Source organism: Candoia aspera, chromosome 5, assembly GCF_035149785.1.
Source record: "Candoia aspera isolate rCanAsp1 chromosome 5, rCanAsp1.hap2, whole genome shotgun sequence".
NCBI lineage: Eukaryota > Metazoa > Chordata > Lepidosauria > Squamata > Boidae > Candoia > Candoia aspera.
In genome coordinates, this window is record NC_086157.1 from 27,107,762 (window position 1) to 27,130,077 (window position 22,316).

A 22,316-nucleotide genomic window follows, 5' to 3' on the forward strand; every position below is an offset into this window, starting at 1 on the left:
TGCTTAATTTACTTTCTTGCAGGTAAGAGGGATGTAGCGTGTGCTCAACGTGCCCATATGAGAAAGTATTTTCCTATTAATATCAATATTTATATCAACTTTTAGATATATATAACCGCCCAGAGTCCCCCGTATGAGGGAGATGGGCGGTGATAAAAATATGATAAATAAATAAATTGATTGATTGATTGATTGTGCCTGAGTCTGTTCAAAAAATGAGTGAAAATTGCTCCTCAAAATTATTTGCCATATGTCAAATTGATAACACTGGGTGGAGCATTTTGCGAAATTTCTTTCAGGATTCAGGTATTAGGTCTACGTTGTTATACTAGTAGATGAAGAAAGGTAGAGAGAGGAAAAAAAATCTATTGATTTGAAATGATTTTGCTCTAATTCCTCTAATTTGGCCTTGCTATCAGGATTTATTACAATTGTATTCCAGCCCATTTGAAAGGCACCAGGTGTAATGGTATATGAGAAAGTCCTTGAGAGATGGTGTGAAGAGATGCTGCCTAGGGAACAGTCACACAAGAGAGGGCATAGCCTGCGGGGGCATAATGGGCAGAGAAAGAGGCTCAGAAGGGACCCTCCCTAGCTTCTCAGGCTGTAAAGGGGGCAGCGGAAGATTTGTACTTTCAGATTCTGTTAATGAGCCTTACAATAAAGTTGAATTAGTTCATCTGGTCGTGTTTCCTGTCTGGTCTACCTGGGAAGGCTGACATCAGGTTTGGAAATCTGCTTTAAGTCTTTGGGTGTTGTAAAACTGACATATTTACAAGGAAAGCATTTTCCTCTAGACTAGCAGGTGCTTATTTTTACTACATGGGAAGTAGAGGCCTACTATCCTAAGGCATAATGGCATTGTGGCCCCAACCCTAGATAAAGGTTGCTTCTGTATTGTCATGTTTATATATTTTTTCTAATTTATTGTCCTGGCTTAGCCTATCATTTGGAGTATGACCCTCCAACATGCCACTTAAAGGCCAACTGTAATACTTGGTTTGAAAAATGTTGTAAAATGGCTATCTTAATCATTTTCATAGATATCATTCTGTGAATAGGTATTATGGCAGTTGAATATATTAGGTTAAATATGTGTTCCTCAACATTGCAATATACTGGCAGGTTTGGAGGGATTGCACAAAGATCTAACAACAGTGGAAATAGGTTTTTAGAGAGATAAGAAAGATATATGCATCATTACTTCTAGTGACACTAGAAATATCAGAGTTCTTTGCTGCTGTTGTTTATTATTGTTTTCTACTTGTTTTAATGTTCTAATAAGTTGTCTGTTGCCTAGAGTCACTTGGATGAGCGAGTGAGTTATAAATGGAACAAATCAATAAATAATGCCTTTTATCATTATTAGAAGGAGGACTGCATTAAAAATAAAGACATGTTTAGATTTTTGTTGCTGTCAGCAAGAACATAGCCCATAAATGGAAGAAGAAGAGTAGAACGTCAAGTTTAGATGTTGTACTCCAAACTATTAGTAATAATTTAATGGAAAAGCTTATGGACAGAGTGCATAAAATGCAAGATATTAGGTATATATGAAATTCTTCCCGAGATTTAGGTGGCCCCCACTCTGCTGTTGTCCAGGAGACTGGTAAAGACATGGCTCTTCACCCAGGCCTTTGGCAACGGAGAGTGAGACCCTTTGCTTCATTCCATCCCGGTCTGTCGTGCTTGTCATCTTTTATCTGTTATTGATTTTATTATAAGTTCTTTGTTTGATTGTTGTGAGCCGCCAGAGCAGTTGGGTGGCATACAGGTTTAATAAATTATTATTGTGGTTGTTCTCACAGTCAGTCAGATGTTTAGATTGAATTTGGCATTTTTATCCACCTACTGAGTCCTTCCCAAGGACCTGGGATAGGCAGATGTTGTTGTTCAATGGTGTTAAAGGTACCGTCGCAGGATGTAAGCTGTTCCAAGTAAAGCTGCCTTTTGCAATTGACTGATGGTGATTTTGTCAATGCCCATTTATTATCATCATTATTTAATTTATGTATTATTTATAGTTATATAATGTATTATTATTATTATTATTATTATTATTATTATTTCTTTTTAAAACTAATTTGGAAAGGTTTTCTTTGGTTTGCTAAAAGCTCAGAATCAGGAGATGTTTGTCCTCAACAGTGATGTGAATGAAAGGCAGAATTTAAAGAAGATGTCATGAACTAGTTATGTATTATGGTAGAGGTAGTCCTTGAGTTATGACTGTTCATTTAACAATGGTTCAAAGTTATGACAGCCTCGGAAAAAGTGCTTTATGATCTGTACTCGCACTGTACTCAGGGTCATGTGATTGTAATTTGAGCTCTTGGCAACTGGCTCACATTTATGATCAGTTGCAGTGTCCTGCAGTCACATGATTGTGATTTGTGACCTTTTTTGCGGGTTTCCAGTTTCTGGCAAAATCCAGCAAAAAAGTCCACTGGGGATGCTGGATTTGCTAAATGACTGCAGTGATTCGCTTAACAACCTGTGATTTGGTTAATGACCATCGTAAAATAGTTGTAAAATCAGGTCCTGTCATGTGGTGAGTCAACTTACAATCGCAATGACTTATGATGGAAATTCTGGTCTCAGTTGTGATTGTAAGTTGAGGACTACCTGTGTATTCTTTTTTTATTTAATTATTTGAAGTGCCTAATTATTTTTATTTTAATTTGTTAATTGATAATAGTGTTGTTTTAATATTTGTAGTATTTAATTTAAAGTGTTCCTCAATAGCTCCTTGTTCCTTCATACTACTCCAGGCCTCTAAAAAAGATGACAGTCGGCATGATACTGGCAGCCTTGGCTTTTGTTGTTGCTGCACTGATACAAGTGCAAATTGATGTAAGTAAAATTAGACCCAAATTCTGCCTAGAGGATATTTTAAGTTATAGTACTTAAACTTTTGGTGGACATTGTCTACTCATGGATCTCTTACATGATTTAGAATCCTGATTTTTCACTTATGGAAGGGAGAACTACTGCATAAGAACTACTGCATACAGGTAGTCCTCAGTTAACAACTGCCCTATTTAGTAACTGTTCAAAGTTACAACAGTGCTGAAAAAGTAACTTTATGACCGGTCCTAGAACTAACAACCATCACAGCATCCCCACAGTCAAGTGATCATGATTTGGGCGCTTTGCAACTGGTGCACATTTACGACTGTTGCAGTGTCCCATGGTCACATGATTGCCATTTGCAAGCTTCATAGCTAGCTTTCAACAAGCAAAGTCAATGGAGAAGCCCGCAGTAAAATCTCAAGTCTTGTTCATGTGATGTCTTGTTTAATTACCATGTTGCTTAGCGATGGAGTTGCTGGTTCCAATTGTAGTTGTTAAGTGAGGATTACCTGTACATCTTTCTCATGCAAAGGGATAGGTATCATTTAAAGATAACCAAGCAATCAAATGGCTTAGATTAAAAGGACCTTGGCTCAATATCTCTTAGATCAGTGTTTTTCAAACTGGGATCCCTGAAGAGTTTTTTCCCCCTTAGTCCATTGCAGAGAGGGTTTTTTTTTAAAACTAAAAGGCTTAGTCCCTTAGGGAGAGGGTTTTTTTCCCCTTAGTCACTATTGTATAGCAGAAAGAGCAGACTTGTCAGCTGACATTCAGAAGCCCCACCAACTTGATCAAAGGTTCTTAATTTTTTTTTAACCAACAGGTTTTATGGCTTGAAAAAGTTTGAAAACCTCTTAGATTAGATCTAGGTCTTTCATAAAAAATTATTTGTGAAAAGTGGAGAGAGGCTGCAGAGACAAAGAATAGATCTAATTCTTAAGAAACAGGACAAGTGTAGTTCTTTCCCATCATTTGGAGAGTCTAGCTATGTTTAACATATAGAGGTAAGGCAAGATTTGTCTTAATGGTAATTTTTTTAACTCTTCAGTCTTGCAAATGAGCATCATAAGGTTGGCTGGTGTGTTCTCTCCCCTGTCTAACAGAATTACCTCCAGAAGACTTCCCCAGGCTTTTATGTCCTCCTCAAAGTAGTGGTCCCAATGAGCCCAGAGCAGGTTGCTGGGGCCTCCGTAGCTGCAGGTGGCCACCCCTGTTTTAGACCCTGAATTTCATGGGTAGTTTCCTTCAGAGTGGCAGCATGTGCTGAGAATAAGAACCATTTTCTTGTAGACAATACATTTTAATGTAAAAAAATTAGAAAGAAAGACTCCAGGCCCAACGGATACCTTTTTTGCTCTGGCCTTGTCCATTGTTGCATCAATGAGAGGTGATTTCAGGGACTCCTGTGTAGTTCATTTGTTGTTATCTGGATTAAAGGTCTATGAATTTTGACCCTGAAGCCCAGCCCTAGTTGTAGCTCAAGAATGAAAGACATTTTGCCGTGAAGCTGTTTGAGGGTGGATTGGGGAATAATGTAATAGCAATGAAAATTTCCATTAGTAATGCAGAGCCACATTTTGTGTGTGTGAATAAATGCTATTATTTCTCAGGATACTTTCAGGGCAAAGTTTGGCATAATAACACTTTCTGTTTATTACCATCTACTACAGAAAACTCTTCCAGTCTTTCCTTCAGAAGGCCAGTTTCAAGTCAAGATAGTAAATCTGGGAGATGCTAATGCAGCAATTGCTACTGCTGGAAAGAGTATTACCTTGAGTCCATTTGAAGGGGTATGTTTGAGAATTATTTTGAAGTTTTATTCCAATTTCAAAACTAATGCATTTTTAGCAGGATAAAATTTCTCAGCATTAATTAGAAATTAGTGAATTTACTATTATTTGAACACTTTGGTCAAAATACAGTCTTGGAATATGCACCTTCTCATGCATATACCATGATTTCCTACATTATGTACCATCTCATAATTAAAAAAGAAGAGTTCCTATTTTAATAGTAACAATCTCTACATTTCTGAAATTACACCGTCATCCCCACTGGGATGTATTTACTATGCCTAACTTGCCTGTTTTTAAATTGGTACTTGGCATGAAGGTAGTATCTTTTGGAGCCTATAAACCTTGTCAGCAGCACAGCTTCCCATAGATACTGAAATCAGTATTTCTAATTATTATACTGCTTTGCACATCCTTCTCCTTATGTAGAAAGAACTTTGGGATTAGTAATTTCTAGAAGAATTCTGTCTCTTAAATGACAAGTTGTAATTTAGCAGCAGACGCAATCCTCTATTTGGAGAAAGACTTAGAATAGCTATTTACTGTTGAGTGTGAATCTTGCTGTGCTTTCAAACTTTCACATATTTTTCTTTTCATTCACAGACGGAATATATCACGTATGAGATAAATGGGTTAAACAGTATTGGTATATCATATGTAAATGGAGCTCTAACAAAAGAATTGATTCATTTGGGAAAACAACGTCACACTCTTGCAATAAAAAATACACCAAAGATTGAAGCAAATCTGGTAAATTTATTTAAAGATTCCTGCTTCTGTTTAGTTCATGTATTGTATATCAAAAAGTTAGTGCTATGTGAATGAGTTATAGAATGTATAAATGTGATAGCATTTCAGTTATAATAGCAGATGCTATAATAGCACTGTTGTTTGTAAGTATACCCAGAGTTTTGGCAGTATAGAAATAATTATAATAATTAAATAAACAAAAAATCTCCAGCCAGATGAATTAAACAACCAAAGGAACAGAATGGGTTTGATAAGGGATCCCAAAGAAACATTTCAAATAAGGTTGCATGCGTCTAAATGATAGCTTAATTCTTCTGCCTTATCATTTGTGGAGAGTATTTGTATATAGCATGTGATACACTGAAACATAAAGAGTGTATCCACATAAAGTGTACATCTGCCAATGTTGTTATATGGAAATTAGTGTTATATGGAAATAAGGAGAAACATGCAAGTAAGTTGAATGCAGTAGGATGGGATATTTAAGTAGTAAAACAGGAAGAGATAAGGTCAAGAATGAATGAATGAATGTACAGTAGATGAAAGACAAAAATGAGTGATCAACACAAAAGAAATACATTGAGGTGGTTTGGTTCTATAGAGAGAATGAATGAGGATCGAATCACAACACAAATATATGAAGGAAGCGTGATTGGGCCAAGAAGAAAGAAAATATCAATAAGGTTGTGGTTAGATGGAATTAATGAGAACTTCAGAAAGAGAGATAGCACCCAGACTGACAATAGCCCAATGCTGGAAGTCAAAGTTCTCCCCATCATTTGATAAATGGTTAAATGAAGCATTATATGTGATAACTATGGAAAAATTAACACATCAAAAATGTATTAAAAGATACACAGGCCGATTTTTAAAAATGATATATAGTATACTTTTATGAATTTCATTAGTAAAGATAAGGTTAAAAGATTCCTCAGGACTACTGAATAATCCAATCAAATATTTAACCTAATAATTTTATGTGTCATTATGATGTTTATTGATTTTTCTCTTTTTATGAATTGGTTGGGTTTTTAACATATACAAATCTATTTCTAAATCAGAGTTGGAACTGGCTTGAAATCCTAAACAGGACTTTGTTCTGGCCTTAATTGTAGTTAAAATGAATGTTAATATATCTGTTAATATAGTTAAGATTGGTTGATGTACTCATGAAGTGCACTTCAGAAAGGAGTATAAAACTGCATAAGAATTGAGCAGTTGAAAGCATGGTATGTGGATCAGTCCAAAATAACAACCATTGTCATTAATTGTATACGGCATTCAATTAAATATTAATGGTATTGAGATATAAGTGTGTCAGTGAACAAAAATCATGAAATCTGCCTATGATATAAACAAATACAGCTGTTCCGTGTGGTAGTATAGATTTTATTACTGTTACTCAAGCTATTTCTCCTCTCAGTTTGTAGATGGCATCACAGAAAAACCAGAACAAGGAAATAATATGATCAGGTAATAAAAATTACTTGTGTGGATTTACATTTAATTTATTGTGTTTTATGTTTAATTTTATTAAGACATGTATTAAGATAAGAGTCTGGAACTAAACATTGTGGCAGTGATTCATTGCTTTGACACTGAAGACAGTCCTGCAAGGTTCTACTATCTAGGTGTAATGACCCAAGTACATGACAAACCACAAGTTTGCCTCCAGATCGCCCTCTTACACAGAAACCCACACCAGACCCTGTTGTAACTGCCTGCCCCTTGCAAAGACAAGATGAGACGAGACGTCATGTAATGTGTGTAGAGCATCTCTAGACTGTATGTGGGAGAAAGTGGAAGGGGAGCTTCAGTTTTTTATGGCAACAGCCTTGAAGATTAAACCTTTGGATTGCATAACTAAATTTTTTATCTAATCAACAAATTTTTGGAGCAAGAAAGCTTTGGATGTAGTACACTTCTCTGTTAACAATATTTTAAGAGTGAAAGACAATGCAATATCAGTACTAAGGAAATACCAATTAATGATAATTAATTGCTAAAAAGCACTTAGGCTTTTTTTAATGCAACTTTTTAATATTTTTTAAAGATTCCTAAACAATTTGGATTCAGTTATTAATATCACTATGGGTGATGTGGCCTTTGGAGAGGTGAATATCTCAGTCACAGACTACATTGCTTTTCAAAGTGGCTCGTAAGTATCACTGTTCTTTAACATTACGGCAGAGCAGCTTTCCTCCAACTGGTGCTGATAAACATGTTGGGACTTCAGTTCTCAAAATTCAAAACTGACAGTTGCAGCTGCAATATTTCCAGAGTTTATCAGAATAGGAAAGTATGCTGGTAAGATGGAATTGATAGTCCATCAATTAGTCCATAAAAAAAATTAGGCACAATTAGTGTGTACATGTTTACCTGTAATAAAGAGTCTAAGCTGTGATCCATTGGTTGACTGACAACTGATGTTGACGAGTTCATGCATTTTTCTTATCTAAACCGACTTCTAAAATTGCTGTTAGCCTTTGGGGGGGAAAATGACATCTCAGTGGTCTAACGTTTGATTCAGATAACTATGAAGGTCTAGGCATTCTGGGTTAACACAATGGCTGCCATTTTTCCCAACTTGGCCTGAAATGATTCAGTGTCCGTCACATGTGAGTTGGTAAAATTGCCATGACTGTTGCAGCTGGCAGCAAAATGGCTTAAAAAACAGGAGAAAACCTATATGAGAATAATGAAACTAGTGGACCTTTGAGAAACAAGTAGCAGGACAGTCAAAACTGGGAAAGGGGGAAAAAAAAAGTGGGGGTGGAAGGAGGCAGCAACTCCTTTTAAACTTTCTTACCTATGCCTGTTATTCTGGCATCATTGGTGAAAGGAGATGGAGTGGTGAATGCTGAATATCAGCAAAAGATTTTACCCACATTAATTGTTGAATTTAAAAAGCCAGCAAAACACACTTGGACTTGTAAAATAATAAAATAATTTAAATCAATGGTTTTACATAAGCACAGATAACATTTGAGTTGAAATAAAAAGGAGTTACTGTGGTTGATTTTGAGCGGAAAAGATTTCATAGAAAGAGATTAAGGGAAACAAGCAATGTCTATTATTTCCTTAATGGAAGATTTGAAAAGAACCTTAGACATAGGCTTACCAAACCCTTACTTGGCTAAAATACTGAAAGCAGCAGCTGAGCTACAGAGAGGGAATAGGAAAAGCTATTAAGTGTTCATTACATTTGTTTTTGGTATTCTTTCCAAAATTTTGATATTCTTTTCCAAAAAAAATTCAGCTTCTGTTATGTAAATTACATTATAATTTCCTAATTTTCCTATTTCTTTTTCCAGAAAGAATATTACTGCTAAAATTGGAAATCAAGTGTGTACAGTTTCATCCATGGCATTTGGTTATGGCAGTGCTTATACTATTATAGTACAAGGGGTAAGTTCTAAATTGTGTGTCTAAATTAACCAAAAATTTAATACAGAGCCAGTCAAAGATTTAAACACCCATAATAGGGTCTTAGTTGAAGTTTTAGCATTGTCACATTTTTATCTTAATGCTTGTTACACTGTCACAGGTTTAAATGTCATAATAAAAGAAGAAAGCAAAGGACTAGAGTTGTATTGTTGTAAGCAGATGTATGTTCATGAAAGTTTTGGTGGTGGTGGTGGTAATGGAAAGTACAGGCAATGCAAATAAGGAGTCAGTTTTTATAATACAAAAGCTTTTTCTTTCACCTTTACAGTTTTAAGAGAGTTCAGAACTTAAATTCTTAATGAAATCTGTTCACAGACTATAATTTCAGATTTGAAACCCCAAGTCTTGCATTATGAAGTAATAGATAACAGTTTTAAAGCTAAACATACCCATTTGTGTTTAGTGTAATGTCCATTATTAGCTAATGTTTTGTGAAGACATATCTGCTTATAAATAACCACTTTGATTGCATTTGTGTATATTTTGATATAATGTGGCAGTCTGAAAAGCCACAAGAAAAGATGAAAAAGTTAAGTTTTCTCTGAGTTTATTGTAGTCATGAAATTCTACCTGAGATCCTCAGACTTGGGTATGCGTTGCTCTGCATATATGTTTGTACGGGAGCTGATTTTCCTGTTAAATTTAGACAAAGAAGACACCTTCTTGCAGGCTCTGCTACTGCATATGCGATAGTTTGTTCTATGACAATGACTGGGGAGTGCTTTTGAGCACAAAACTCCTGTGTGTGCACTCTGTGTATGTGTACATACGCATATTCAAAAGAGATATATCAATCAGGGGTATCTGCAGAGGGTCAAAACAGTCAAGATGGTGGCCCTAACAATGTGATCAAAGCCCTGCCTCTATTTAATAGTGGTTCTGGCCACCATATTGACTTTTTTGACTCGCTCCCTGAGGACACCCCCTGATAACAGTCAGAAATCTCTGCGCAGGTTTGTATGAGAATATTTTGCTATAATTCTTGGGTGTGTTTGTTATTTTTGTTTTCAGTTTGTACACTGTGCCGATATACCATCTTGTTTTTGGACAGTATTGGTTTTTATATTATTTGTGAACTGACCCTTGTCAGCTGGAGTTGGGTGGTGTGCAAAGTGAATCGACTAATTAATTAATTTGAAGAACTTTTAAAAAATTATAGAAAACAAACTATCCATCTGTTTTGATTCTTTGTGTCCTGTACTGTATGTCTTGAATGTCATGGAGAATATGAGATTATTGTATTTACTTGCGAGGGCAACAGATTCCCCTCCATGCTGTAACTTTAAAATGGGAAGGTCTGCTTAGATTGAGTGAGAATGTGATTATGGAGATAGATGAGGTTTTTCTATCTTACTCTTATTTTATGGGGGTGGGTGGTGGGGAATGGTGTTGTCTTCAGTTCAAGACTGTCTCCCTTTCAGATAAATATGGTATAATGACAATAAAAGAAGATAAGTTTTGGTAACTTTTCCCTTTTTCTTTAGGAAAAGAAAGCAGCTCTTTAATAATATGTGCATTAATATATTTTGCCTTTCTTTCAGTGTACTGGCAGTAAACTAAACATCAAATACATTGAAGATATTCAAGCCAATGCAGTCAGTATGGCATGGCAAATCCCCCAGTATTTCATTATTACTTGTGCTGAAGTTGTCTTCTCAGTGACTGGACTCGAATTTTCCTACTCACAGGTAACTCACTTGGCTTTACAACAGACTTGGCTGCTGTGGGGAATGTTGTGCTGTTGACAACATAAGACACCTTTTCCAGAAAAGGCTGAATGTAGGATTTGGATGTGCTGTTGTGTCATCAGTATCAGAAAATTTGTAAACCCTTGGACCCAGCACAGACCCAACAACCCATTTCAGAGTGGTTTCCTCAGAAGAGGCCTCCTTGAGATGGTTGAGTCTTGTTCAAAATAAAGTTCTCAGGACCATCTTGATGCTGAAGCATTTTGCACATCCCTAAAACTAAATATCCCATATTGTATTTTGAAACAAGGTGCAAAACTATTGAATTGAATTGAATATCCTGTTTTGTAGGCACCTACCAACATGAAATCTGTGCTGCAAGCTGGCTGGCTATTGACGGTGGCCTTTGGCAATATCATTGTTCTTATTATAGCTGGTGCTTCAAAACTCAGTGAACAGGTAAATAATTATTAACCAAAACAAAGCTTTGATAAGCAATGGCAATGTTCAGTAGCATAGGTAAGAGTCACAAAAACAGCTGTGCTATTATACTAGAGCCATAGCTGTATTAAGATGCTGAACATGTAAATATGGCAATATGATAAAAACCAAACTGAGCATTTCATCCATATGCCAGCTTTCTGTAACACCGTATATTCCAGTAACTACAAGAGGGAAGGCTTCCTGTTATGTTACTTTTAAATACTGGAGGCTTTCTTTGGTTCCATTAAGACAATAGAGGAATAATGTGTAAACCAGGGGATGGGTAGACTCAATCTGCATTCCTTTGGGAAAATACCTGTTGGGGACTGAATAACAGTGTTAAGAAATGGGTGGGACTGCAGCTCCCAAACTTATTCTCATGCAGGTTTCTGCATCCTATGCATACTCCTGTAACCATGCATCAAATACCTACTCACTCCATACTTTTTAGTCAGTCAGTCAGTCAGTCTATCTTCTGTCTCCATTCTGTTCTTTCCCTTTTCTACCAGCTGTTGACTGCTTATTCTCTTTACCTCCTGTACTCCATTGATCATTCATGACTTTATCCTCTAAACTTAATTGCCATATGGATAGATAAGTGTTTCAGTGAGGTGAAGATTAACCCTAATCCATCCATCCATCCATCCTAGCTAAACATAGGCTTTGTACAGTATAGCATAATAAAGTACAACATGCTAGATGGACACAGCAGCTCTGTCAGTTACTAAGTCAACAAAATGGCTAGTAAGAATTAAATCCCAATCTCAAGAAGTCTCTGTCCTTTCCATTGAAAAGAGATGATAATGTAGCCTTTACTCATCTCCCATTTGAGCATATGGATACAAGTATTATGTTATAAAGGTTAAAAGTTTTTAATATTATTGTTTAGATTTTAAATTTAAATTTTAAGGTCTGTAATTTATTCGTTTTAGTATCTTGTTTTAAGATATGCATATATTGTTGTTACCCATTGTATACTTGAAATGGTCTGGAGACTTATTCAATAAATTATTTATTTACTTACTAATAAAATACAATAAAAAGAAATATACTGTATAAAATCAATAAAATAAAACAAAACCACAAATAGCATTAGGAACAAAAATAATAGATCTTAAATCCTGAGGGGAAAAAATGTTTTCATCTAGGGTTGAAAAGACAGCCATTCTGATGGTGAGACTTCCCTGGGATGGGTACCTCAAAATCCCTATCAAGAAAGACTTTGTTGTTGTTACCACATGTGAGATTCAGCAGGAAGAGACACTTATGGTTAAGGAAATTATGAGTAAGGAGTGGGAGCTATTCTCTTAGGATATGAGGATCCCGCCAATGCTGAACTTTATTGGTCAAACCCATTGATCTGAACTGGCCCTGAAAACAAGTAAGAAATCAGTGTAGACCAACATATTATGAACATAACTCCCTGAGTTTTTTTAAAAATATATATTTTAGACATATTTTGCAGTAGCTTACATTTCTAGACTATTTTAAAGAGAATCTCATATACAACGAAGAACTGTAATCAAAATGGGAGATTATCAGAGCATGGATCACTGCAGTTAGGCTGTCTGCTTCCAGATAGTGTCACTAAATGAAGCTGGCAAGTGATGTTCTTTTTATAGTAAAATATTCTATTTGCAAGAATGGGCTTTTTTTTTTTTTACTAAGCCTAATTGCTCTCCTATTTGGAAAAGCTATAGGTTAGGTCATATCTCTAGGCAAGCAGTTCCCTATCTTAATGGAAAAACTAATTGTACAATCATAGGCATGACTACTGAAAATCCCATCAAGATACCTCTTCCCAGGGAACTAAAGTTGAACCCTTTTCCAAACGATACTTTTCTCTTTTCTATTGTCCAGTAAATGTTAATCCCTGTAAAAATGTCTCCATATGTACAGTACATCAGACTTGTCCGGAAGAAGATGTGGTGGCATACTCTTTGCCTTAAAGCTCTCTGTGTTTTAACTGAGCATGGATTTGTAGGATGATCATGGTTTACATTATGTTGGGGAATCAGGGCCTCCTGATGTTGATGATCTATCACTACCTGAATCCCAAGGCAGAATGGCCAGTGGTGAGAAGAAGCTGAGAGTTGTCATTGGGTCAGAATTTTCCCACACCTGGCTTACACCATGTGGCCTGCATGCTCCAGTGTAAATACCATGGACAAAAGATCAGTGCCATTACTACTGGGGAGTGAGAAATTGAAGACCTCTTAACATCTAGGAATTATTAAAATGTTGCACCAAAGTATGTGGATAATGTAGGTGTAGTTCACAAGGTCTAGTGACATCTGCAGGGTGTAAATTGTGGCATGAACTGTGCAATGTGGTATCATCTCCTAGATACATGATTGTCAGATACTGAAGGACATGTGCATGGATACAACTTGCAGTCCTTTAGGTGTAACTAAGAAAGAAAAGGTTGGAAAGTTTCTACTAAAATTGTAGAAAATGGATTTCAGGGATGTTCCAAATATGAAATGCCATTTAAAATCCTGTAAATTTGCCATATGAGTACTAGTTCCTACAAGCCCCTTAGTATTCAAGTTGCTACTTGTACCATTTGGATTCAATTGAGGTTATTCTGAAGCCTAAAAAGATTGTAATTTTTGCCTTATAGAGAAGATAAGAATGTTCTGTTCTCTGAGCCAATGTAGACATGCTTATTCATTAGCAAGACCGCAAGGTGCAATAACCCTGTTTTCATCCTTTTTTCTTTTCTTTTCTCTTTTTCACAGTGGGCAGAATATGTTCTCTTTGCAGCTTTGTTGTTTGCAGTTACTATAATTTTTGCTATTATGGCCTATTTTTACACCTATGTGGATCCAGCTGAGGTTGAAGCTCAGTTTGCAGCAGAAGAGCAGAAGAAGAAAGAGAAAGGCCAAATGGAAAGGGAACAACAAATTTATGAAAATGAAGTTGGATCTCAACTACAGACTAAGATGTGAAAATATGTTTGAAATCAGAATGAGATTGTAAATTTATGCACAGAACACTGCACCTGTAGTATGAGACTCATAAGGGACACTTTGTTGCTGGACAAGCTGTCTGACTGAACAGGAATGAGTAAAGAGCACCATAAAATGAATACCCAGGCCTGTGGCTGAAGATTCAGAAATCAGTTCTCCTATGAAGAACTGAGGTTTTCTGTAGTCAGCAGGCTACACTTGGTTAAAATCGGAATCTAATTGCAATGGCCGTTGTGAAAAGACATTCGAAGTATTATTTTTATACAGAACTACTTTAATTTTATATGGAAGAAGGCAAATATTCATAGCAATAGACATTTATGTCTCCTGCTATACATAGGCCCAAAGATTTGCAAGTGTTTTCATGCTGCCCTACCAATAATGATATTTCACTTTTTCCTGGAGACTGATCTGAGCCAGCTAAATGTTTACGATCAGGTATTGCACTAAACACCTCTTCCTTTCTTGCCAGTGGATTCTCCCAAGCCTAACTTTATGTGCCTGTTGTGGTGTAGATGGGAAAAAAAATAAAGGGAATTGCATTGTGAGACAATCAAGGCAAGTGAAATAAAGCTTGGTTCTTACCATTAGAGTCTGAGTTTACTTTTTCAGAAGGAGAAGATACCCAGGATTTACCTTTTGTTAAAAGGGGTGTGTGGTTGCTCAGCGGTTAAGACGCCAGGCTTGTCGACTGGAGGGTTGCAAGTTCGGCGGTTTGCAACCCGAGTGCTGCCTGACAGAGTGAGCTCCCGCACTTGCTCCAGCTCTTGCCAACCTAGCAATTCAAAAGCACGCAAATGCACTGTTCCGTGACTCTCATGCTGGCCACGTGACCGCGGAAGTGTCTTCGGACGATGCTGGCTCTTCGGCCATGAAATGGAGATGAGCACTGTCCCCTAATGTCAGACACGACTAAACAGGAACCTTTACCTTACCTTTACCTTTTGTTATTATCTATTTGCGGATAGGGTGCTTTTCAGCTGGATTGCATTTGGAAAGTATCAGGGTTAAACTTTTGGGCACATCTGTGATGGCTTCTTTTAAAATATCTATTAGCTCAATGTTACACTCAAATCAGTCCTAATTTCTGTTTAAATCAATGTTTCTCTGTCCCTGAGAGAGAGAGGGAGGGAGGGAGGGAGGGAGGGAGGGAGGGAGAGAGATCACACTACTTCCCAGTAATTCAGAATGGCTTAGAATATGAAATATGAAAATGTAACAACAAAAATGTGGGGGGAGGCGGCTGACAATTGAAATGCTACCATATTTCCAGGCTCTGTTTTTCTTTATATCACTGTGTGGGGAATCTCCCTTCATGTTAAACCTGTCATTGTGGGAAACCTCCCAATGAGTTTCTATGAAAACCCAACTTTTATTTAGAGGGTAACTTTTGTGTTCCTGATTGACATTGCTGGTTGTGGGTTTTTTAAATAGTGTCACAAAATGTGGACTCTTCACATCTTTCATCCTTCCTCATCCTGAAGTAGGTACACAACAAAATATCTTGCTCTAAGTTTTGTATATTTTGTTCATTAGTAATAACATGCTGGTTATTCCAAGAAATAGAAACTCTTTTTCTTTAGCTACCAAATCTGGACTGCAAGAATCCAGATGATCACTAGAGGGAGACAGAGTTAGGTTTTTCTATCTCCTGCTACCATTCAGTAGTCATCTGAACCTTTGCAGCCTAGATATGGGAGTTCTAGTTCATTATCCTGCCTGCCCATTTTTTCACATTTTTAATTACTTTTATCTTACCATTTTTCAGTCTAACCACTTCCCTTAAACTGATTCATGTAAATCTGTCTAATTCTGGAGTTTCCAATATAGTGCTCAGAGGCACCTCTCGGAACGCTTCCCCATTTTCCTCCAGAGTCTTGGGAAGCATGTCCACGACTGGAAGAAAAAGGATGTTCCCTGCCATAACAACTTATATTCTTGCCTTCCAGTAAGTTGGTATTTCATGATATGATTTTCACCATGACAACTGTTTTGTGTGAATGGACAAGTAACCATCTCCAGTGGCAACCATTATGACACCTTTTAAAATTCCAATTATTCCCACTGTCCCAAGCAACTTGGGATGGCTGTTATAAATTTACCTCTCTGCTGGTGGATAATCTCTCTCTTTCAGGCCTCCAGGATCTACATTCACTGCAGAAGTGGGAGGAATTGGTCTACAAATCCCTCCTTCACCCTCCTCTGGCTTATTAAATATACATATGGAGCTCTGCCACGCCATTATCTGTTCCATTTGCAAAGCGTCCCAAAGGCACTTTAAACTCAGTGCTTTTCTTTGTCCACTTTGTCCTCACCATCCAGGGACCCCAGACATGTTTAGTATTACCCTGAGCGCTCAGGGAGCACCATCATACAATACTCCAGATGGAAGAAAGGCTCTGCTTCGAGCAAGCCTTGTGAAGGGTTTTGGCAGAGCAGATCCAGTCAGCTGGTATGCTGGCTGGATCTTCCTTTTTGTCTTTTAATCAACACACGCAAACAGCCTTTCCTCAAGCTGCACTGTGGGACAGGATTCTAGGGCATCTGCACACCCTAGGATGACCTTGTTCTAATCCATCTCTGGAACAGGGTGGAAGAAAAATAGGGTTAGGGATTTTGCAGCAAGTTACAGATTGTGGTTAGTGTCCAGAACTGTAGTGAAATCTTCATGTGGTTGGGGTTATGTCCAAAGAAAGTTTCTATATGGCCCCCAACAGGCAGCGACTAGTTCAGAAGAAATCAAGAAATACTCTTGTTTCAGATGCATCCACCTCTTTATGGAGTGGTTGATTGTGTAGTTTCTAATTCTTGGAATTACAGTTTTCTTTTTAAAAAATATATACTCTTGTCTTACAAGATATTTCTCAAAATTTCTCCCAGTATATACTTCACCCATATATTCAAGTTCAAATTATTCTACTTTGGACAATTTAGAGGAAGACCTAGTTCTCTTGAAAAGGTTCTAATGCTGGGAAAAGTAGAAGGAAAGAGGACAACCAGCAACAAGATGGATGGACTGTTACAGGAGTGATGGGTGCACCATTAGAAGACCTGAAAGACCAGGTGAGGAGGAAATCTATCTATGTGGTTGCTAAGGGTCAACGACGACTTGATGGCACATAATCATATATTAAAAATTGCTCCTGGACAACCGATAGTACTGCATACTAGGTGGTTTTAATACAAAAATAAGAATTGACAGTAAGCAAGAACTTCCTGGGTCTTGCTAGTTCTAAGTTGTTTTTCAGATTGCAAAGCAAGTGCGCTGAGGAATTGGCAAATATGGTATTATAGCGTGATGTCTGCTTCTGTGCAGCAGGGCTGGGAGGGAAAGAAGAGAACCTTCAAATGCAGCAGGGCTGTCTTACCTCCATGGATATCTGCAGGAGGAACAAGTGATGTCACACTTGCCATGACATCATCATACAAAGGATGTCAGTTATGAGGTTTGCATCATTTGCACAATGACACTGTGACTTTTATCAGACACCTATGCTTATTTCATGTTGAAGGAAATAAATACGCATGACTACAGAAAGGGGAGCAGTTGAAATGATTGATCTGGAATTTAAGATTCCTATTCCTGCTACTATCTGATATAAATTCTACAAATGGGAAATGTAAGCTTCCCACATGAGGGGAATAAAAAACTGTTTCTTGGCTGCCTTTTTCTTATTAAGTCAAACTAATTAGTTTAATTATATCATGGTTCAGGGTGTGTGTGTTTCACAATTTATCAATTACTATAATCGATATCCCACAAATATATATATATATATATATATATATATATATATATATAATTATATCTTAAGGAAAACTGTGTGCACAAGCAGTTCCATGGAGATTACATATTTTGATTACTTTTAGTATTCTTTCTTAATTACTATAAATCTATATAGGCAAATATGTAGCTTTGAATAATTTTCCTCAATAAATAAATGAACAAGTATAATGTTTTTGACTCATTTGTTTAATTGGGTTCTCTTTATCTAGTTTTACCACTTGTGTAGAGGACAGATCATGTTTTAGGTCATATTTATGCAGAAATATTGAAAATACAAAAGGGTTCACAAACTTTTAAGCACCACTGTGTGATGGGTGAACCAAGCCATTACTAGAAATTGGAGACAATCCAGCTGCATCTCCCAGATCTTGCTGCTTTTGTCAGAATGAAAAAATTGGGATCATGATGTTGTGATACAAGGCCCACCTCTTTGGGTGTGATGTCATGATTCATGTGGGGTGTGTGTGCATTGCAATGCTCCAGCACTGCTTTAATCAGACAGGCCCCACCACCACTTGACAGCTATTATTTTTGCAGTCTCCAGATCACAGAAAATATATTGAAGAAATCTGATGGCAAAACCTAGAGATCCAAAATGTACTCATCTACTCCTATGCTGGTTCACAGGAATTTGAGAAAATCAAAGAATGTTTTTTGGTCATCGAAGTATTCCCTAATGTAAGACTTGTTACCAGCTGCATTTTGTGTATGTGAAAATAGATGTACTGTGATGCACATGCTTACTATATTGCAGTGAAGCAGTGGTTAGAGAAGTGTTAGTACTGTACTGCAGCAACCCAACCAAGCTGTGTCCATTTTCCCCTCTGAAAATCCTCCCCTCGGTAATGAAGTTAAAATCTCTCCTTTTTCGTACTGACAAAAAAGATCTCGGTAAGCAAGTTAGCTTGACCCTACTTTCTCCTGCATCCTGGATAGTCTCCTCCCTCTTTACATTAGCAAATTCCTGAACCAGGATGAATTCACACATTTATTATTGAATATAGATCCAAACAAAGAGGTGCCTAACAATGACCTGAAACTTATTTAAAGAACATCCCTTTCTCCCAAGGCATCCTGGGAATTGGATTTCTCCATCCTGCTTTCAGGTTAAAAAAACCCCAACAGGTATTTTTGTTTGTTTTTTTAAAGAGCAAATACAAAAACATTAGAACGATGGGAGATTTTAAAAAGGGACTACCCTTACATATATTAAAACGCTTTAGAAAACCAAATTAAGGAGCTTGCATTCCAAGAAATAGGTGAGAGGATTCCAAATTTGGTCACCAGGCACCGAGGGGGCTCATTTTGCCATCGGGACTGGACTGGAAAGCCCGCAACCCTTCGAAGCAGCTGCCTGACATCATGGGGGGATGGGGGGAGCGTGAAATAAACAGCTGCAGCAGGTTTTTCTCGACTGCACCAGCCCCGAAGAGGGAGCCACGGGGCTGGGTGGTGGGTGCAGGTGCCCGTTCGGATTCGAGCCGGAGCTGAAGCTGAGGCGCGGGATGGCCAAGGTCGCCCTCTGCCGCAAAGGCGGCGGGAGGAAAGCCGGAAGCGAAGGAGCGGCCGAGCCCTCCTCCTCCTCCTCGCTTGCGGCCAGGTTGCGGCCAGTCAAGGGCGCTCGCTCCGCCTTCCTCTGTCCGGCCCGGGGTCAGTAGTGAGGAAAGGAGCGAGACGGGCGCGCGCAGGCAGCAATTCCACGACGGTGCTCTTGCCTGACGGCGCTATTAAAGGGCAACGTCTCCTGGGCGGCACTTCACGGACACCTTTGGGCACTTTTCTCGCAACGAGGTTGCGGGCGGGTTGCCCTTGGCGCCTCCTTCCCCACTCTGGTCCACGCGGCCGTGGGTCTCCCCCCACATCCAAGTCGCGGCGAGCGCAAGTACCTTAGCTGACCTTGGAAAAGCTAAGCGGAGTCAGAGGACTTGGATGGGAGACCACCAGGAAATGCCAGAGGTAGACTGGCCTGGGAGGATAGAAAGCCCGGAAGAATACAGTGCAAACCACCTTCTTTTCCATAATGTCCAACTTGGACCCCCCGGGCGTGGAGCTCAACTCTTTATCTTTCAACGCGTTCCTAACACGTGGTTGGAAATCAAGATCATTAAAGACACCTCGCAGTGCTCCCTCATCTGGCATGGCTGCATTAGGGCCTCCTGCAGACCAAGAGGGGAGCGACACTCCTCCACCGATGGCTCACGTTGAGCGAGAAATAAAAAAGGGCTGTCCGGACGCAGCTGGGGGAGAAAAACCCGGAAAACCTCGGCGCGCCGCCCTCCTGCCTCAGCGAGCCTACATCCTGCCGAGGCCTCCCACACCGGTTCGCCCAGGAGGCGGGGCCACACTGGCTCTGCCTTCTTCCCACCCGGCTGTTGTGCGCGCGCGCACGCAGCCCAGCAGCCAACCAACCAGTCTCCGGTCGCACGTTCCTTCCGTACTCCGTCCGTGGTTCCTTCTGGTGGGGGGGCCGGAGGGGAGAGCGAGGGCTGCTGTGCGGAGCCGAGGCTGATGTGAATCCTTCGGGTCCTGCCTGGAGCTGCTGGAAGGGGGAGAGGGCGCGGGAGGAGGAGGAGGAGGAAGAACAGCGCTGCTTCTGCCGCTTCCGTCATCATGGCTCACTCCCCTGTCCAGCAGCCTGGCCTGCCGGGGATGCAGGTGAGCGAGCAGCCGCCCCCCCCGGCCTTCTTTTTTCCCCTCTCGCTCCCCCTGCTTGGGCTTGAAGCTGCTGTGGAGGTTCTGGCGGGAGAAGGTGGTTTGGGGTGGGGATCCCCTGCAGCCATCTGGTGGGGGGCTGGCACGAGGTTCCTCGCTCGGGGGGGTTGCAGCCCTGGAAGGGGCGCCAGCAGCAGGCGGGGAGAGGGCCGGGGTCGTCGGGAAGGCAGGCGGGGGGCATCTGCGGGGAGCATCCGTGTGCGGGGAGGGGGCGAGGGGAGGCGTGGGCGTGATGGTGCAGCCACCCTTCCATCTGCGCCCCTGGCAACGAGGGAGGGCGAAGAGAGCGGGTTACCCCACTTGCCTTCTCTTGCGAAATAAGTTGCCTGTGGATCCTTGTTCCCTAAGTGGGGCTGGCAAAAAATAAACCACCTTTGCAGACACCTCTTGGTCCGCTGTAATTAAGAAGAAGAGTTGACCTTCAGGGTGTCCTGTGCTGCTCATTTTTGTATGTGCCCAGGTTCTCATTTGGAGCTGACTTGTAGAAGACACCACAGATGTTGTTTGAGGATCCATCTCTCTCTCTCTCTTAAACAATTTGTATCTTCAGTTGCTCTTTTTATTATTTAGGTGTTGGTTAGCAAAATCAAGATGTAGGAAGGCAGCATCAGGATGGCATTCCTGAGGTAATCCTTGTGGGGGAGTTTAAAATTTACATGTTAAGGAAAATCACTAATGAAGAGGATTTCAGACATTTCCACTTTTATGGCTATTTTTTACAAGTGGTAGTTGGACTGTACATATGCATTTGAGAGATTGCATGGCCAGTAAGGAAGCTGTTTTTTGAAAAACTCTGTAGTGTACTTCCAGAGTACCTTTTTTATTTTGAATTCTAGAGCTTGCTGGGCCTGATATCTCAAATCCTAAACAACAGTTGCATTTCAGGAGGCCCTGTGAATTCCAGAGCTCTGAAATGTGGTTGTAGAGGAAGACGGGTCCGCATCTTCTGTTCAGTAGATAAAAGATGGAGGTGGGAGGAGAGCTGTAAGCCATCAGTTAAAGGGATGCTGAGCTTTTCCTCAATTAACAGATTCTCCTCCTCTATCTTACCCAGAATATCACCAGATTTCATTGACCTTAAGATCATTATCTATCCAGATCCTTTGCTCAGGTCATTGATCTTTCTCATAGCCCCTTCCAAGGTCTTCTTCTTAATATATTTTAAAGACATTAATCAGACCCTGAAGAAAGATCCTATCATTGTTTGACTAAAAACTAGAACTGATCTCTCCGTGATCTCTGTTTTTTCCCATCTTGTGGTTATTTCTCATTTTGTGCTGCCTCCCCCAATAACCTGTACAGGAGGGCTCTGATAAGGGTTGCATGTATGTGATATGCATTTGTACCTCTTAGAGCACTGTGCGCAATGCAAATCAGGTTGGCACTAAAGAGGAAGCAAGAACAAAGAAAAGAATTCCATTTTTTTTTTCCAAATCAGGCAAGGAATCTGAGAAGCGTGAATCAAGCTGGGCCAAAATAGATTATGCATACTTAAATTGCTCTCACCCAGCTGATATATATATGTACAAACATGTACATAGTCACACATGCATACAGGAAGGTAAGCAATCTTAGAGCCCACTACAGTGGTGGATCCAGGATCATAGTACAACAAACAATTATTCATGATTAGTCTCTGGAGTCTCTGCGGGCAGCACTGGATTTCTGTGTGATCACCTGGATTCAACAGGGTATAGTTACATGGTTTGAAATGTAGGTATAATTGTTGGCGAAAGTGAGATTTACCCTGGTGGGACTCCCACTTTCCAGTGTCCAACTGTAAATGGTAAAAGTCAGACATTTTTGCCTTATAAAAATGTAGATTGTAATTCAT

At 39.3% G+C, this 22,316-nt stretch overlaps 2 protein-coding genes across 2 annotated transcripts in view; both read left to right on the forward strand.

The window, feature by feature from the left end:
- SLC15A1 (solute carrier family 15 member 1) overlaps nt 1-14,515 on the forward strand; it is a 34,233-nt gene extending 19,718 nt beyond the window's left edge. The window contains exons 16-24 of the mRNA XM_063304393.1: nt 2,769-2,850; nt 4,521-4,640; nt 5,247-5,393; nt 6,817-6,866; nt 7,447-7,551; nt 8,708-8,801; nt 10,382-10,528; nt 10,880-10,987; nt 13,753-14,515. Coding sequence (XP_063160463.1) covers nt 2,769-2,850; nt 4,521-4,640; nt 5,247-5,393; nt 6,817-6,866; nt 7,447-7,551; nt 8,708-8,801; nt 10,382-10,528; nt 10,880-10,987; nt 13,753-13,962 — 1,063 coding nt within the window. The 3' untranslated portion in view covers nt 13,963-14,515. The remainder of the gene's footprint in view (nt 1-2,768; nt 2,851-4,520; nt 4,641-5,246; nt 5,394-6,816; nt 6,867-7,446; nt 7,552-8,707; nt 8,802-10,381; nt 10,529-10,879; nt 10,988-13,752) is intronic.
- A 5,708-nt stretch (nt 14,516-20,223) lies between these two features.
- Nucleotides 20,224-22,316, forward strand: part of STK24 (serine/threonine kinase 24) — a 34,518-nt gene continuing 32,425 nt past the window's right edge. The window contains exon 1 of the mRNA XM_063304829.1: nt 20,224-20,425. Within this exon, the coding sequence (XP_063160899.1) occupies nt 20,381-20,425 (45 nt within the window). The 5' untranslated portion in view covers nt 20,224-20,380. The remainder of the gene's footprint in view (nt 20,426-22,316) is intronic.